Raw genomic sequence first — 18,987 nt, 5'->3', positions numbered from 1 at the left:
TTGGTCTATTAGTCTTATGTTATGTTTATGCCATGTTAAGCCTATAAACATTTCATGTGCTATAGGTTTAAGAGTTTATTAGAAAGAATAAAAAATCGAAAGACTGCATTAAAAAAGATTACAGAATTAGGTTTGTTAACATGGCGCTATCATTATTTCAATTCGCGCAACTTATATATAATAAAGAAGAACTAACAGAGTTTTTAATTCAACACGGTATCTTAGCAAATACTATCAAGTGTAGTTCATGTGGTAAAGATGTAAATATTAATAAAGAAACGCTTATGTATCGATGTAGGAAACGATATATGATTAAAAACAAACACAAAAAAAAAATTAGCAAGCAATGCAACTTTAAAAAAAATGCTAAATTAGGCACGTGGTTCAATAATGGTCAGCTTGATATAGCTACTGTATGTAAAATTATTAGTTGTTTTCTATTGTTACCACAACCACGTGAAAAGGACACACAAGAGGAAACAGGAGCGTTGCAAATCATAGTTATTGATTGGTTCTATTTTTGTAGAGAGGTAATTATATTTTAATTTATTTAGTAAAACTATAATATATAGTAATATATTAAAATATTTATAACATTTCTATTTATAGGTCTGTGTGTTCTGGGCTGATAAAAATAGTAAGAAGCTCGGCGGCCCGGGAAAAGTGGTAGAACTGGAAGAAGCAAAAATTGGACGACAAAAATATAATCGTGGTCGCTTTGTAAAAGGCGAATGGATTTTTGCAGGCTATGAGCATGAATCAAAGAAGATTTTTATCACCTCTGTAAAAAATCGAACAGAGGAAACACTCCTTGCATGTATTAAGGAGTGGATACTGCCAGGCACAACCATTGTCTCAGATTGTTGGAAGTCTTACAATTGCTTAAACAACGAAGGCTTCCAACATCTGAGAGTTAATTACTCCTACAACTTTGTTGATCCTCAAACTAGTAAGAAATGTTAAAATTGTTAATATATTGTTAATATTTTATAAATGACCATTTGTGCAATCTATATATGGACTATTAATTTTTATATAGATAATTAAATTATTAATATCTGTATTTTTATATTTTACTTTATGTTTATCTTATGTTTTTTATTTACAGGTATAAATGTTCAACACATGGAATGCGTTTGGAGAGAGGTTTGGGGAGAAATCCCAACATTTGAAACAAAATCTAAAAACTTTGAGGGATTTTTAGCTGAGTATCTTTTTAAACGTGTCTACAATCAAATTGAACGTATAGAAATCTTCTTTGATATCATTGCTGAAATGTATTCTCCGATAGTCAGCTGTAAGGACGAGCTTGCAATCAATACCACTTTGAATTCTGATGATCAGAAGCCAAATACCAGTGCTGCTTAAAGATATGTTTTATGTATTTGTTTTTAACAAGGTTTTGTACATCAATACATTAATATTTCTTTCTTGATATATCCATCATTACATTTATTATATGTAATTATATTCGTTAGGATACCGTGCTTAAAAAATCTGTCAGTATTTGTGCAATTAAAATATTTTTAAAATATATTTTTGTATTTTACATAATATAACAAATATATTATTTATTAAAAACTTACTCCTGCTAGCAGATACTTCGTAAAGATTACCAAAGGCTGCTATGCAAGGTACGTACTGTTAATGATATAATTTACATCTTATTAAATTATTACTGAAATATTTCACTTTACTAAATTTATAAATTTGCCATAAAAATGGAAACTGTAAAGATTAGTAAAGGCCTCTGTGCAAGGAATTGTTACTAACATCATTTGCTTTACTAAAAACTGATAAATTTCATATATTAAAAATGGATAAAGAGAATACATTACAAATGGAAATATAAAGTTGACTACAGTTGTATGTGTAATGTTGATGATTGAGTCTATTGCACAATAAAGAATATAGGTATAGGAAATAATAAAAAGCAATAGATTTCAACTAATCAGAAGCTACAAAACATCTGCGAATTAATCAGAAGTGCAAAAACTATTGTTATTTCGTTTCTTTTTATTGTATGTAATAGGATTTGTAGTAATTGAAACATAAACTTGTGTGCACGAAAAAGTGTCTAGGTATATATTGCAATTACAACAGTTTTTTATACTGATCAAGAATCCATATTTTTATTTCTTGTTACATAAAAGAATATATTAATCCAATCTGTATACATAATAATGATACCAAATAATAATAAATTGTAAAACAATAACAAATTTATAATTAATAATAATAATTTTTAATGAAAGTATAAAAATTATTCTAGGTAATTTTTTATCCAAATTTTTCTTAAAAAAAAGTTAGGTGATTATTTTCGAGTTAACAATAAAAAGTAATAATAAATTTAGTAATTATAAACTTATATAAAGAATTTATATAAAAAGAATATTACTGCAATATTAAACAGGCACACAGCTATATTAATAATTTACTAATCTTTCATTGAATTTAAATTATAGAAGACGTCCTTATTCTTCTTCTTCTATGAGCATTCTATGCAATTCTATGAGGTCCTGGGTATCAGACTAGAAAGGAGTCTCAGTACCAGTATTTCGCTGAGGACTTTAGTTTAAATTCGGACAAATACAAATCGTCGGAAACTTCACGCTGGACATCCGGTTTATTTTTCTAGAGTTTCTCATCAATGAGAAAGTGATGGCGCTGCAAACACTGGTATCGAGGAAAGCATAGGAGTTTGTAAACTCTGTTCTTTACAATCTATGCTCTTAATTTGCGCGCGAAGTCGAGGCGAACGTTATTTAACCACAATATTCGTGCTGAGAGAGATCTTTTAACAAATATTTAACGAATTTCGAGTGGGAGTGCTACTAAAACTATTTAGGGAGTCTACTAAAAGCGAGGAGTCTACTACAACTCGTAAAAAATGGCGAATAAAGTTTCAAGGGATTACACCAAAGACAAGGGTAAGAATTTTACGTACTCCCAGAATTTCTCGGAAGCATTTACTATTTATATGACTGAATTGACATTAATTACTTTTAATAGTGATGAAATTATAAGTTTGGCGAATGTATTTCAGAACAAATAAAATCTTTTTTCCTGGAATTTGTGACAAAAGATGATGATACAAATGATACAGTTTTCAAGTATAGAAACGTGCTCACCAAAGTAGCACACAGGGAACAAATTAGCTTTGAGATTGATTTGGATGATGTGCACTCGTTTGACGATGAATTGGCCATGTCTATTTCTAATAATACACGAAGATACACTAATTTAGTCCTGAATGTGTGTTTGTATAAAAATTATTATAAATACAATAATTGCTACATTAACGTAACTCAAAAATGAACATTTTTTTAAATTGCTTATAAAAAGAACTTTTATGAGAATTTAATACACTGAATAAAGAGCTAATAATACTTTCACTTTTACAATCAGTAGATCAAATTGTTATACCAAAATTGCTTTTTAAAATATTTACAAAGTTTTAATGATTCAAATAGAAAAAATGTTTTTCTTTTTAGTTATGTTGTAGCAAATAAATGATATAAAAGTTTATATTTAGCATATATATATTTGCATGAATTTGAATGCAAATCAGTGCATATATTAATTTATTATTTTACAACTACATATAGAAATTAAATAAATTTTTTAATATAGCTTGTTCAAGAGATGCTGCCAGACTTCAAAGATCCTACAAGACCTGTTTTATCTCCAGATCCATTGGATGTGTATACAGAACATCGAATGTTACTGGAAGAACGTAATAGAGCTCAGAATGGGCCTCAAAATACTGTCAAAACTAATTATGCTCCTGAATTGATGCGCCGTTTGTAAGAAAACTTTTAATTTTTTTGGTAGTTCTATGTAGGAGTAATCTAGGCTCATACAGATGTATCTTTTAGTGAAGTCTACTTTAAAGATTTCTCTGATGCAAAGGCATATTCAGTAAGAGACATCAAAGCAGATAAGATTGGAAAATTGGTAACTGTTAGAGGTATTGTTACTAAAGCAACTGAAGTAAAGCCGATGATAGTTGTGGCGACATATACATGCGACGAATGTGGTTCGGAAGTGAGCCAACCGGTAAAAAAACTAATATTTTTTACAGATTTGATATAATGTATACAAATAATATATTTTACAATTTTTGATATTTAAAAAAATCTAATAATGAGATTTATAGGATGCTTTTCTGTGCAATTGCGCATGTGTGTGAATAGTTTTGTCCTACAAATGGTCAAGACTAGAACTTAAACTTTCAAATATTAAGTTTGAAAATCAAGCTGTGACTATTTAGGGTGTTTTTCTATTTTAAAAAATATTTTTATGTTACATAATCAATTGTTACAGGTACATTCCTTGAGCTTTATGCCAATACGAACATGTCCAAGCGACGGATGCCGTGTAAACAAATCGGGTGGCAGGTTACACCTGCAGACAAAGGGCTCAAAGTTCATCAAATTTCAAGAGATAAAATTGCAGGAACATGTAAGTTCGTGAGCATTCAAACACTGTCTCATAAATTACTGATATTCGTATCTTACAGAGCGAGCAAGTTCCGGTTGGTCACATACCGCGATCGTTGACTATCTTTTGTCGTGGTGAAACGACGAGAACCTGCTTGCCTGGAGACCACGTTATTATAACCGGTGTGTTTCTACCCTTTCTGAAAACTGGTTTTAATGCTAGAGCTGGACCTACACTTTCCAGTGAAACTTATCTGGATGCACATGTAAGAATAAATATATTGGTTCTAAAATCATCAAATAACCCTTGGTCCATTGGCGCAATGTTTATCTTTTATTTGATTTCAGAAAGTGGTATGTCTGAATAACGTGAGTACTACAGATGATAGTAATGCGGAATTGACTGAAGAAGAATTGGGTTTAATGATAAATGAAGATTTTTATGACAAGTTAGCCTATTCTTTGGCCCCAGAAATTTATGGACTTGAAGATGTGAAGAAAGCATTGCTTCTACTTCTCGTTGGAGGAACAGACAAAAAGAAGGGTGACATTAAAATTCGAGGTAAAGATATTATTTTGTAATTTAGAAAAGATGTGATTGAAAAGATACTACCTGGAAAGGTGTTTATTACTGGCAAAAATCAGGAAAATTTGAATTTTCAGAGGACTTCTTATTCTTAAAATTAGGGATTTTATTGATATTCAGGGAAATTTTTGGAATTTTATTTCTAAATTTAAATTCTACCTTTTTTTTGATAAAATTGTTTCTGTAATATTTTTCTTGATAATGCAAAATGTCAGCAATTGATTAACGATAAACATAGCTCACGTCCACAAATTATACACACACACACACACACACACACACACATATATATATATATATATATATACACATATATATAAAATTCATCATAATAACTATACTCATTATTATTATAAATTAGAGTTATTTCTTTTTATTTTTTGAATTTTTCACTTTCGTTGCGTTAGATTCGTGTATTATAAACAGATCGTTACATATTTAGTTATATATTTAGTTCACTTCTTGTTAATATTCAAAAAAACTTAAATATTTTATCTTTGTGATTACATGATTAAAGTACATTGAAAAGTGTGTATGATAAAATAATTTTATTATTGTGTGTAAAATTACATTAAAACATTTTCTAATTTTATTTGTAATTTTAAATAAAATTTTTTTAAAAGCAGAATTTTTTTTACCACATTTAAATAAACATTCTAATACTATAATATTTATTTATTTTGTGTATTTATCTCTAATATCAAAATACTGATAGATACATCAAGGTAATAACTTTTGCTTTTAGGCAATATTAATATTTGCTTGATGGGAGATCCTGGTGTGGCAAAGTCGCAATTATTATCCTATATTACGCGATTAGCCTCGAGATCTCAGTATACCACTGGACGAGGATCATCCGGCGTGGGTTTGACCGCTGCCATCATGAAGGATCCTTTAACGGGTCAAATGGTGTTGGAGGGTGGAGCTTTGGTACTGGCGGATCAAGGGGTTTGTTGCATCGACGAGTTTGATAAAATGGCAGATGCAGATAGAACGGCGATTCACGAAGTGATGGAGCAACAGACCATATCTATTGCCAAAGCTGGCATAATGGCTCGTTTGAACGCTAGAGTCTCGATATTAGCCGCCGCCAATCCGGCATACGGCAGATATAATCCACACAGAACGATCGAACAGAACATTCAGTTGCCTGCCGCATTGCTGTCGCGTTTTGACTTATTGTGGCTTATTCAAGATCGTGCAGATCGAAGCAATGATCTTAAGTAAGTTTACAATACTAATAGTAATATATTTGCTTATATTTTTAATATTACTTTCAATGTTGTGTTTTTCAGCCATATCTCTCTTATTAATTTAAATACAATTTTCTCTTTCTAATTTTATATTTTATTATATTTTTATATGAATACAATATTCTTTTATAGACTTGCGCAACATATCACATACGTTCACCAACATTGCTCGCAACCTCCGACAGAAACTGAAGCTATAGATATGAAATTGATAAGGAGATACATAAACATGTGTAAGAAGATAGAACCTGTTATACCAGAAGAATTAACAGAATATGTTGTGGGTATGTATATATACAATTCATATTATAATTGTATTATACACATGATTATATTACATATTATAATTTTAAATTTTTTTATTTATAATACATATTACAAAATACATATTCTCTAATACATATTATAAAATATGATATAAAGCTTATAATAGTATAAGTAATATTATTTATTATTACATTGTGCATTGAACTAAATTTATATGGCGAATATGTAATTATTCGAAATATTACTTTTGTAGATTCTTATGTGGAAATGCGGAAAGAAGCACGTAACAGTCACGACAAGACGTTTACTTCCGCTCGTAATTTACTGGCTATCCTTCGGTTGTCGACGGCATTAGCACGATTGCGATTATCGAATGTAGTTGATGAGCGTGATATAGCAGAAGCAAACAGATTAGTGGAAATGTCTAAACATTCGATCAATTACTCCGAACAACACACCAACAACGCGCAACAGAATCCGACCAATAGAATTTTCCAACTGATACGAGAACTTGCTGGTGATAAAAAAACCGTCAAAGTATCGGACATTCTGGAGCGATGTACGAGCAAAGGCTTTAAACCTGACCCGGTGTACAAGTGCATCGAGGAATACGAAATGTTGAATGTGTGGCAGGTGAATCAGACCAGAAGATTAATCACTTTTATTTAAATTTTAGCACGAGGACATTATTTACTGCAGAAGTTAACATTTTTTTTTATACTTTGAAATGCATTCTGTATTTTTATACAATAAAATAATAACACTTTTTATCTCAGTATTATACTATTGAAATTGTTTCGCCCAAAAAATTAAAAAAGCTTATTATTTTGTTCAATTTCAAGAAGATTAATATATTAGACGCCACAATTAAAGTTTCATATTTCTAAATCCCGAATCTAAAATTCTAAAAATTTTAAAAATATTAAGTATAATGTTTCTTAAAATTTTTGAAAAATTCTTTAAATTTTGCATAATATAATTTTCCAAAATATATAACCTATGAATCATAAGAGTGATGTAATGAAAATTTGAAATATAATTTTAATTTTTTAATTTTTAATATATATTTTTATTATTAAAATCATATATTAACAATTTTAAAACTCAATTACTTTTTTCTGTATTGTGTTTTCTATTATCCAATTTACAATAGTTTATTACATATTTTGCATTTGTATTGTCCACATGAAAAAAGTTTGTGTAAACATCACGTATTGTTTACGTTAAAAAAACCGTAAAAAAACTTGTGTAGACAATTTTGAAATATACACATCCTGATTGAAATGATGTAGGTATAGAAAGTTATTTCCATTTATCAACAAGTCAAGTATTTCGTATTATTAATGCAGATTTAATACGAAATTGCAAAATATGTTTAAAAATTTGCAAAATATAAATGTTAAGATATACACGTAATATACAAAATATATTCATTCACAAACAGATTGTTTGCCTTTTTTAACAATAATTAAAATTTTCACAGTATTTCAAATTTCCAATATGACGTGTATCAATTTATTAACGAGTGGCGTTATCAAACAACAATATGGTTTGCAGATAAATGCATTATCGATCGACAAGATGAACAACAATACAATTATCATTTGAGGGAGAAAAGGAATCTTCCAACGACGGCCACTTGCAAGAAACGCACTACGTAGTTCTACGGAATCGACTGTAGAGGGCTAGATGACTCCGGGCGCTATCTGGTGAGTTCGTTCGATTCGAATATCATAGGGCATATCAGTCAGGCGCTTCAGTCGCATCTGATCGTTCGTGGGAGTTGTTTCGACGCGCGTTCGCTTCGCTCCCGTCTCGCGTCGCGTTCGCGGTGCAGCCGTACGTGGACACGGTGCGTGTCGCGTCGCACGTGTACACATATGCACACGTATATATATATATATATTTATATATACACACACAACGCGTGCGTTCACGTACACACACATACGCGCGCGCGCGACACATAAGAGTACCTATGTGCGTTTCGAACGGTGATACGAGCCGAGTGGCCCAGCGTGCATGTGCCGGGAGCACCGCTGGATATACGTGATCGCCTGGACGCATTGCTGATCGCCGTCTCTGACCTGTCTCTCTTTCTCTCTCCCTTATTCTTCTCTCCTTTCTTTTCGTCTCTCCTCTCTCTCTCTCTCTCTCTCCCTTGGTCTTTCTCGTTTTTCTCCTCTTCGGGGCTCGCGGAACTCACCAAATGTTCGCGCCGCATGCCCCGAGTGCCCGCAGCACCGCCGCCGCTCGCTTCCGTCGTTGCCGCCGTCGTGCTGTCTGACGACGCGTCCGCCACACGACAGACGATCACCGCGTTCCGATACGGTGGATGACTCCGCCAGAAACGAATTTGTAAAGGAAGAAGAAGCGGTGGAGAAAGAGCGCGAGAGTGCAGGCTGTCGCTATCGCGATCGAGTTGAAAGGGGGAGAGACGATTTTCACGAGAATCTCACGCGCGCGGATTTCCCTCGCAGGTCCCCCTCCCCCTGCGGGTATTCCCTTCTCTCTCTCTCTCTCTCTCTCTCTCTCTCTCTCTCTCTTACCCTCGTTCGTCGCGTCCATTTTGCCGAAATGAAAATAACACCGCGAGCGGCCTTTCGCGGGCTCCCCGCGCCCGTGGTCCTGCTCGCGATTCTCGTCTGGTGCCAGTGCGTGTGCTCGATCGTGCACGCGAGATCGCACCGGCTGAGGGCGACGTCCAACGGCACCGAGCCCACCGTCGTCGACTGCGAGCTGGTCAGGCCGTTCTTCGACACCAAGAACATCACGCTCGCGCCGGCTACCGCCGCGGACTCGCTGAAGAGTAAGTGTATTCCTACTCCCCTTGCAATTCGCACTGACGAAAGAAAAGAGGGAAGAAAACGGAGAAAAAAATACTCCCCGCGCGTCGGCGCGCATTAATTTTCCATTAATTAAACTCCCCCGGCCGGGCAATCGTCTTGGCGCGCACGCGGGACAGTCGGCGTCGGACGGCAATGTCAAAATCAGGTGATCTTGACGTTTCTGTCAGATGGACCGAGAGCGCCGAGCGTCGCGCCGAGAGGGCGAGGAAAAAAAAGGGGGGAAACGAGAGAGGGGATGGTTGAGAGGCTCGTCCGGAGACGAGACGAGCAAGTTTTGAGCAAATTGGACGTGCACTGAGAAAAAGATGCTTAAAAATTTATTTGTGGAATAAGCTAACTCCGGCATTTACGCCGCAAAAGTAGGAGAAAAACAGGAGTCGAGATAATGTGTTTGTAACCACTCTGTTACATGCTTTTATATTATGTTAGTAATACGTAATTTAGTAATTTTACACAGTTGGAAAATTTGTGTTAATATTAATACGCATCAAATGTCCCAAACGGTCCGCTCAAATTTTTGGGTTAATTTAACGCGGGATGCGAATGTGTTAGAAAGTAACATTGTGTAAAAAATTAACACGAGAACTGTAACGCTTCGACAAAGTTCGGAAACGAAGTGTCGAAATTATTTTTTTCAGTAAAATTAACATTTGAAACACGTTGTCACGTTCATTTTATTTATTTATCTTAGACTTTATGTTTTAAAATTATTTATTTTCATATGATTTGTTTATTCGCTCATAAATTGTGTTACCTTAACGCTAAGAAATGTTAAATATCAATCTAACGCAAAATGTTCAAATAGCATAATCGCATTATGTTAAATTTACATTTGGATATGTTAAAGATTTGACGGAACAATTTTAACGAGGACCGGTTTTAATGTAAATACAAAGTGCTTTCTAATGTAGTTTTTTTTACTCTTATGTCCAAGATTTCCGGATTCAATGCTATTACTCTTCTATGTATCATAAAATAAGATTGATGTAGAGACAATCGTAATTATCATTGGGGAAGGAATATTAAATTTTTAAATGGAAAAATTCTTAAATCCAGAATAAAATGATCTTAACACTATCTCATTAATTTTCTCGATTTAGATGAGATAATGAAAATTCGTGGTGAATCTTATAATATTCTTGATTTAATAATAGATCTGAAAAAACTTTTGAAGAATGTTTATTTTGAAAATATATCACGAAGGCCCGCAAGAGAGCCGCTCGCTTCGCAAGTATCAAAAATATCTTGTCTCATAGCCAAATGATCCATTAGATCCGTAAGAACTTGCGTTCTATGCGTAAGCAAAGGCTACTGATTGTGAGTCTCCGTGCATGCGTTGATTATAATGCATCGCGTGCGAATCTTTCTTACGAGAGAGCGCTCGATCTTCCTGATATCCCGAACTGCGTAGCGATTAATCATTGTGCGTTAGGTATAACATCGAGCAAATTTTTCTTCTGAATGTAAGAATACATAAGCTGAAATTTATATGCGTTGTTACTCTTGTCTCAAAGTAATAAGTCAGTCTTATTTGATTCGATTGAGGAGATAAAAAATTATAGACCTTATCTTAATATTGCTTTATTTTTTATTTTTACGAGATTGCAATAAGATTAAGTACGCGAAGAATATTTTTTTAGCTTTGTTATTAGAAATATTTCTCAGAGGGTAATTCAATCGTGAGTTGAATCAATTTGTCAATGTTATGAGTGGCGCAGCGATGTGTTATTACAATTTATGCGTGAAATGATGATCTGTTGGAAGGTTTACGGATTATTTTATGATACATAAGTGTAGTGAGATAGTAAAGGATGGAGTACACGAAAATGCAAATGCTTGGCTCTTGTATTCTTTATCCAATTTGATTGTCCAATTTGATTGTTATGAATAGCTATACTGAGAAAAAAAAGTTGACTAAATTTTTCAACTGGATTAAATTTTTTCAGTTCAAATATTTATGTATGATATTTAACTCAACTACATATATATATATTTTTTTTAATTTAAAATACTTAAATACTTAAACTGAAGAAATTCAACCAAGTTAAAAAATTTAATCAAGTTAAAAACACTTTTTTCTAGTGTATAAAATTCATTACTTTTAACATGTGGGCAAAATGCAGAGGTTTTATTAAATTTTTTTTTCCAAAAATATAAGAAGATAAATATTCCCAATTTTTTTATAACAGGTAAACAGTATCAAGGTTTTATTGATGTAATTTATTTTCCTTAAACATAAATAATACTTGATAAATTAAGTTTTCGATCGATGCGGCGTGTATACTGGGAGTTGTTCCATAAAATTTTATTTAAATAAGTTTTTATTTAAAAACGACGAAATAAAAATTTATTTCTAGCAAATAAGGGCAGATTGCATCAACGTTATTTTGATTTTAAACGTGACTTGGTTTTAAATGTGTGTCTGGCTTTATTTAATTTAAAAAGACAGATACAGTTCAAGTCTCATTTAAAGTCAAACGTTGGTGCAATCGAGTCTAAATCTATTAATAAGAAAAATGAAATATATATTATAAAAATAAGATATATTTCACAGAAATGTAAATTTTCTCATCACATTCAAATTTGTTTAATGTTAATTGATGAATATTGAAGAAAACGTCACAAGAGTAATATTTGCTTTTGAATATTTCGACTTCTCTTTTTCAGTGTGGTAAAGAGCGAGAATATTCTTAATTAAAATTATTAGGATATTTATATAATGATTTGTCCTAATAAATTGAAGATGAGGATAATTAAATTTAAAATTATTTATTTAAGGATAATTAAATGGAGATATATAGCGAGAGGATAATTTATCGAGAATATTAATTATATAAATTATCGTAATAAATTATGTGAGAGCTAATTATGTAAGATCAGTGTGGAACATTCCGTAATTACGCTGAGAGAAAGGATTACTTGATTCAAATAAATTTGCTATTAGACTGACATTCAAACAACTATTTTATCAGACAAATAATATTTATTTGCGTAAATTATTTTAATGACACTTATAATAACATAATAATTTAAATTAATCTTTTCTATCAATGTATTAGTGTAGAAAAAAATATCATTATTAAATATCGTGAAAAAAATTTTTATGTTTAAGTAAATATATATTTATTTTAACATTATTTCCTTGATTAAAAAAAAATATTTCCTAAGTTTAGAAATAAATTATTTCATCACTAGCTAATATTTATTTAAATCAAAGAAATGTTAAGATAAATATATTTATTTGAACATAAAACCTCTTTTTTTTATTGCATACTTTTCATATACTTTATATATGAATATGTATATATATTTATATACATATAATAAATAGTACGATAATTATAGGATGATTCAGCTGAATTTGGCTCAATTTGATTAATTGACGTTTGCCGAAACGAAAGTGACTCGGTCGCTCGTCAAAGTAATTCTTTTTTTCTCTCGACGCGCTGGTGCTCGATGTTAAATTTATCTTGGAAACGTCACGATGCTGCCTTCAAGTTCAAGTTAGAGCATTTCCAATTGCTCGCGACAACTCCTCCGAGTATCAGCACAGTAGTTTCCACTAACTGGATGATAATTACTAGCTGCGCTTGTATTAATATCGGCAGTACTATTAGTTGCCGACATTAACGCACTATCCTATTAATAGTAATAAAATATATTCGTGGCCCCGTCATAAAGGATTATCAAAATTGTTGATGTTACATGCAATTAATATTCGATATTTGATATCATTAATATTAATATATCGTCATCACATTCAATATGCAGTCATAATCGATGTTTCACGTTGAAAGGTACGATTTCTGCGCGCATAAATTTCCACGCGTTACGCATGCAAATTATTCTATTCTTTCCCTTACAAATGCGCGAGCTCGCAGATTTTCGCGGCGGATGACGATTGAAAGGTTGACGGATGCCATGCTCGAACAAATGGATACCGCTTCGTTAGTTACGTGAGACTAATCTGAAAAATGTTACAGCAATTAATTCAGAAAGTATTGCGACTGTTAAAACGTTCTCCGAATAAAATCGTATAGCGTATTAAAAAAAAAATATATATATATATATACATACCCAATTTATTTCTCGGAATTCGATCGGAACGAACTTGTTACTTGCGGCCGGGGATATCGCGGGTACAAGTTTCGTACGTCGATCTGATTTCTCGCGGCTCAAGGTGCAGGATTTGATATAGAAAATTTATTATAAAAGCATCGCCCGCCGAATCGAGATTGCCAATATTTGCGTAATTGAATTCGGATACTTCGCATAAATTTGGACGCGAGTATTTTCCGAATATCGTCACGTCGATTCTGCACGACCGAATCCGAAGAAGAGGAGAGAATTCGGCAAGTGGGAAGTTCGACGCGTGCAATCTTCCACTGTCAAAAATCGATCTGTAAGATCCTTCTTCGCGTATCGTACGTCTCGCGATCGGCGCTCTGTTCTTTTTTTTTTCCCCCGTTCCCTATCTACTTCCTTGTTGATCGCGTGATTTATGACGTTTCCCAGAACTTCGGAATTAATCCTATTGGCTAACACGATTTCAACGCGTCGCGCATTGCGTAACACACGCGTCCGCTTCTTTTTCCATCAATCTCGCAAGTTACGCGTTTGCGACACGCGGCGACTTATTTTTAACGGCCTAAAAATAAAAAGAAATATATAATACCTCAAATCCGATAAGTGACGGTAACATTCTACTTCCCAGAGGGAAAATTCACGTTTTCCTATAAGTAATTATACACGTACGTGTACAATTACGCGTAGATTACCGTTTGCACAGACGTTATCTCTCTCTCTCTCTCTCTCTCTCTCTCTCTCTCTCTCTCTCTCTCTCGTCTTTACACGTTCATTTGTGAATTGGCTCGCAGTGGCCTTGTTTCCCTCGGCTTAAAGATGTATAAGACATTTCTCAAAACATTAAGACAATTATGAACAAATTGGAGGTTGTTTTATATTGCATTTGAAAGTAGTAGAAAAAATTTGACGGTAATTTTCTATCTGGATGAAGAAGTTATTTTAGTAAGAAGTAGACGTGCTCTAATAAAAATATAATTAATATCGAAATAATGAAATAAGAAATGATGAAAGAAATCTGAATTTTTTAAATTTAAGTACTTTAAAGATTCAAGGTGATTTATGTAAAGTTTCAATCTTTGCGATGCAAAGTTCAATTCTGTAAAATTAAACAAAATGCATTTATTTATTTACAAGATAACTAAACTTTGTATAAATCATCTTGAATAGTGAACCTTCAGCTGACACATTATATTAAATTCGATATTTTGACACACATGGGTGTACATACGTCACCCGAACCATTTTCAATTGCGTATATTTCAATACGCGTTGCATAGAATTTGTACAATTTTTCGTTTACGCCAAAAGGTCAAGAAGAAGATTAAATGGTGCGAAAATCGAGAAGTTGAATATATTCGAAATATTCAGAAGAGAAGGAGCGAACGATTTATGAATGCCAAGCATTTTTGCAAACATCCTGAATGTACGACACCCAGTGTGTCAGCTGAGGGCTTAAAGTACTTACACAAAAAGAAATAGAAATTTTTCTTAATGCTGTAAAAAATAATTTAATATTTAACAACAGAGTAAATAAACAATAAAAATACGTCACTAAATAAAAATATAATCTTATTCGCGCAATTCATATGTATACAGTTTATTTGAAAGTGTTAATATTAACGTATTTCCAAATTTTATTTACTTTGCAGAGACCGTATGTCCGATACATCCTTAAATCGCTCTGTCCGACAAGCTTTTATTTCGGCAAAGTGCATTCTAAATATTCCAATATTTATTTTAACAATCGGCATCGCTAGCCAGCAGCAGCATCCCGCTCGCCACAATTTTCACATTTATTTCTGCATATTCTGCTTATTTACGTTCGGCTGCTGTTTTTTCTTTTTTTAATTTTTTTTTTTTTTTACCCTCGCCTCCTGCGTTTAATTGCCGATTTCTGTATTCATTCGTACTTTTATTTCGCGCCGCGTACAGTTTCGAATGCGATGCAGCAGCGGTTCGGTCGCGAAACCGGTTCGCAGGCAAAGAGAGGTATGCACGTCACCGCGGGATTTCGATCGTACGCGCGACGCCGCGGTACCTTTTCTGATCCCGGTCAAAATTATTATATCGCGCGGAAGCGTTATTATAGTCGTGCGCGATTATTAATGTGTAACGCGCTGCATGCGCGAGCTCCCGATTATCAATATGCAAATGCAGCGAGGAGCGCCGTGAGAATTAGAATGGCCACCAGCTGGATTTCTTTGCGAATATTGTTTTCAAAGTTTTCCACCGGCTGAAAAGCCTTTGTCGGCAGATCTCCGGCGTTCTCGCGAACATTCGGAATAATCCCCCTCCAGCAATTGTTGACAATTTATCGGCGCCGGGGGATTAAATTAATCGTGATTAAAATAAAAGATCCATAAGTTGGCATCTCCTCCCTTTCTCTTCGTATTCAATCGGCGACACTATATTTTTTTTTTTTTTTTTTTTTTTTTTTAGATCCATGCATTTTAGATTATGTCCTCTGTAGCGCACAATTATTCCCATCGATCGCATCGAAATTTCGGAAATAAAGTGTCGATTGACGATTTGGGGTGTCATTTGATGTTCCTTTCGGGCAACGCGGAAATAATACGCGCAGTTTAATACCCGATACATCGGATGTCCCGTATGAAATGTACGAAACGCGAAATTGCTCGTGGAAAGGTGGAAAACCCGGGTTAATTCGATAAAATGAAATTCTGCGTGTGTGATAAAACAACTCGATATATAATAGAATTCCCGCCGTTCGGTCGGATTACAGAGATTCCGCGATTCGGATTTCATTTACACGTCCGGACCTCTTCCAATGGGCCGGGGAGTGATTTTCGCAAATAGGTCAGATTACCGAACTCTTATATCACCGGGCTTACGCAGTTTATGCAATTTAACGCGCGCGCAACTCTCAGGGGGAGGCCTCAATCTCTCTCTCTCTCTCTCCCTCGTGCCCCAATTCGATTATTTAACTTCGGCCGAACGAAAAAGGGGAGCGCTCCTGTGCCGGTCGGTTCGCTTTGGCTTTAATGGGTGACGTTGCGCGCGATAATAAAGTGAAATATTTCTCTTTTCCAGCGACGTGCGGCGGCAAGTGTTGCGGCGAAGAGATGGAGGAGCGTCTGAAGCAACAAGCCCGGGCTGACTTCCACAATCTGATCCATCATCACAGCAGAAGTCTACAAGGCCTCCTCGCCACCACTGCCGACGCTCTCAGAGGTAGGATAACTCCACCTTCTACAACTGCATTCTAACGCGTTCGCCGCCTCACTGAATATTTTAGATGGATATAAACGTACGCTTAATATAAATCTGCGATAACGCGCGCTTAATTGCACTCGGTTACTTGTGGAAGTGCCTTATACGTTTCGACCAAAACACTTTGACGAGCTGTTTTTACCGATATTTGTTAGCTCACGTCGTGAGTTGAAAAGTTCAATTAGCAAATTGTTTATCTAAAATAATTGAACTTTTCTCTCAGTTACATATGGTTTGATAAATAATTTTGTTAATTGTAATTTGTTAATAAACTCGTGGAATCCGTTTTCAATATGATTTTCACATTTAGACTCGTAATGGCACTTGGAAAATATATAATATTATAGCTTGGAATTCGAGCTTTTACCAAATATCAGATGACTCGATAATTCTCGAGCTGGATATTGCATCGTAAAGTAATATATAGTCAACAGCGAGAGGGAATGTATTCAAACTTAATAACACACAAATTTTCAACTTCACGAGAGACTTAAGTAAAGACTTCTGAGTGCAGTAAAGTGCTTCCAATCTTGCAGTAGATAAATGCATTTTTTGGTTCTATATAGAACAAATTTGTAATACAAGTAAATAAAACTCTTAAATAAAAAAAGGATAATAATCGAGAAAAAGGCTTGTTAATTAATTAAAATTTATTTATAGTGTGTTATATTTCGGCTCAATTTTGATTAAATTTTAGCACTTTAGGAAACGTTATGGTTCAAAATTGAACTCAAACGTTTAATATGATGTATTTTAAATAAGTTTCATTCAATTAATTTACATTGCGCACTGATATCCGCATTTGACTCTCGTCAGCTCTTTCTCTTCATTATCAGGGTGTTTACTATTGGGATAAACCGGGAATATCCGAAATTTTTAAGGAATTTATTTTTTATCTTTGAAAATCATGGATTTTGATGAGATTTTATTATTTAGGAAAATTTGTTAAATTTTATTTTTAAATTTAAATTCTATCTCTTTCTGACAAAATTGTATCTTTGATCAGTTTTTTTTTAATAATGCAAAATATCGAATCAACAATAAATATATCGTATACGTTCATACGCATTTATGTACGTTTGCGTACTTCGCGAATTTTTATAAAAAAAAATAACAATAAAAGGCAATACGTTGTTCTAAATTGACATTTTAATCGAATTTATTCATCTTTCGAATTCTGTACTTTTGATGAGTTAGATTTGTGTATTGCAGACAGATCGTTATATTGCATTTAATTTGTATTATTTCTTTATAACACTTTATCAAATTTAATATTCAAAATAAATGGCTTTTTGTGATTGTACGATTAAGGAACATTGAAAAATATAGGTACTAGAATAATTTCATTTCACAGCTACGTTAAAACATTTTCTAATCTTATTTGGAATTTTAAATAAAATCTTGAAAAATCGGGAAGTGTGTCCTTAGGGAATTTTTTTTTTTAATTTGAGTAAACACTTCTGATTATTTAACAAATATTGCATTTAGTTCATATTATTTTTTTATCAAATTTAATATTCAAAATAAATGGCTTTTTGCGATTGTATGATTAAGGAACAATGAAAAATCTAAATAATGAAATAATTTTATTTCAAAGCTGCATTAAAAAAAAATTCTAATTTGGGAAATTTTAAATAAAATTCTGAAAATTTTTGAATTTTATTAAAAAATTTGAGTAAACACCCCTGATTATTTAAAAAATTTTTGTTTTGAATTCGTTCTGAAGAAAAGTTTACAACCCCTAACAATAAGTCACTACAATTATTTGGAGGAAAGAGGACATTGCCGTCAATAATGCCAAGTGCATCTTCCGACGTATTATGTATAAAATTCTCTCTCCCACTCTGTTGACCCCCTCGAGCTTCAGCAGAGTAATCGGCGGTTTATTCTTCGTTTCCGGTGTTTTGTCATTAGAATAACAGGGTTTTCAGCGCGTTTCGCCCGCCCTTCAGCTTTGATTTATGGAGATTCCCGGTCGGTGTATCGACAAAAGTTCGACAAAAGGGAGGAAGGGACGCTTCTCTCCCTGAAAAGACGCCTTTATCGCTTTCATCGTGTCCGTGATTCCTGACACACCGAAGTCCCGATAATTATCGTGGAAGATTTCGAACTCCGGCTCCCTTTTTCTCTCTCTCTCTCTCTCTCTCTCTCTCTAAAGACTCTCTGAAGACTCTCTGCGGGACTCCCTCGAAGGTGAAGAATCGGAGTCGCTCTCCGGCGTGCCGCCTTATACGGGGACAAGAAAGCGAACCGCTATCCCTCCTCTCCGATCC

At 33.7% G+C, this 18,987-nt stretch overlaps 3 protein-coding genes across 6 annotated transcripts in view; all 3 read left to right on the top strand.

The window, feature by feature from the left end:
* Window positions 1–23: 23 nt before the first annotated feature.
* LOC120357458 lies at window positions 24–1,532 on the top strand. 3 transcript variants are annotated; one of them, XM_039447758.1, is made up of 4 exons: window positions 44–130; window positions 299–530; window positions 610–949; window positions 1,109–1,532. In XM_039447758.1, the coding sequence occupies exons 2-4, from the start codon at window positions 309–311 to the stop codon at window positions 1,366–1,368; spliced, it is 822 nt and encodes a 273-aa protein (XP_039303692.1). In that variant the 5' UTR covers window positions 44–130; window positions 299–308; the 3' UTR covers window positions 1,369–1,532. The 3 variants fall into 3 exon arrangements, with proteins under 3 accessions (XP_039303690.1, XP_039303692.1, XP_039303691.1); XM_039447757.1 differs by having other exon boundaries at window positions 65–216; XM_039447756.1 differs by having other exon boundaries at window positions 24–530.
* Window positions 1,501–7,326, top strand: LOC105194882 (DNA replication licensing factor Mcm7). Of its 2 annotated transcripts, XM_039447755.1 has the most exons (11): window positions 1,501–1,634; window positions 2,466–2,930; window positions 3,047–3,255; window positions 3,634–3,806; window positions 3,879–4,059; window positions 4,327–4,464; window positions 4,523–4,708; window positions 4,791–5,004; window positions 5,774–6,251; window positions 6,414–6,565; window positions 6,802–7,217. In XM_039447755.1, exons 2-11 carry the CDS (start codon window positions 2,891–2,893, stop codon window positions 7,215–7,217), a joined length of 2,187 nt encoding a protein of 728 aa, XP_039303689.1. In that variant the 5' UTR covers window positions 1,501–1,634; window positions 2,466–2,890. The 2 variants fall into 2 exon arrangements, with proteins under 2 accessions (XP_039303689.1, XP_011158308.1); XM_011160006.2 differs by lacking the exon at window positions 1,501–1,634 and having other exon boundaries at window positions 2,891–2,930; window positions 6,802–7,326.
* A 1,297-nt stretch (window positions 7,327–8,623) lies between these two features.
* Window positions 8,624–18,987, top strand: part of LOC105194883 (division abnormally delayed protein) — a 65,839-nt gene continuing 55,475 nt past the window's right edge. The window contains exons 1-2 of the mRNA XM_011160007.3: window positions 8,624–9,357; window positions 16,535–16,675. Of these exons, the coding sequence (XP_011158309.1) occupies window positions 9,126–9,357; window positions 16,535–16,675 (373 nt within the window). The 5' untranslated portion in view covers window positions 8,624–9,125. The remainder of the gene's footprint in view (window positions 9,358–16,534; window positions 16,676–18,987) is intronic.

The sequence above is a fragment of the Solenopsis invicta genome, chromosome 4 (genome assembly GCF_016802725.1).
Source record: "Solenopsis invicta isolate M01_SB chromosome 4, UNIL_Sinv_3.0, whole genome shotgun sequence".
Lineage (NCBI taxonomy): Eukaryota > Metazoa > Arthropoda > Insecta > Hymenoptera > Formicidae > Solenopsis > Solenopsis invicta.
The sequence above is the reverse complement of the archived record's forward strand: the minus strand, read 5'-3'. Positions and strand labels throughout refer to the sequence as shown.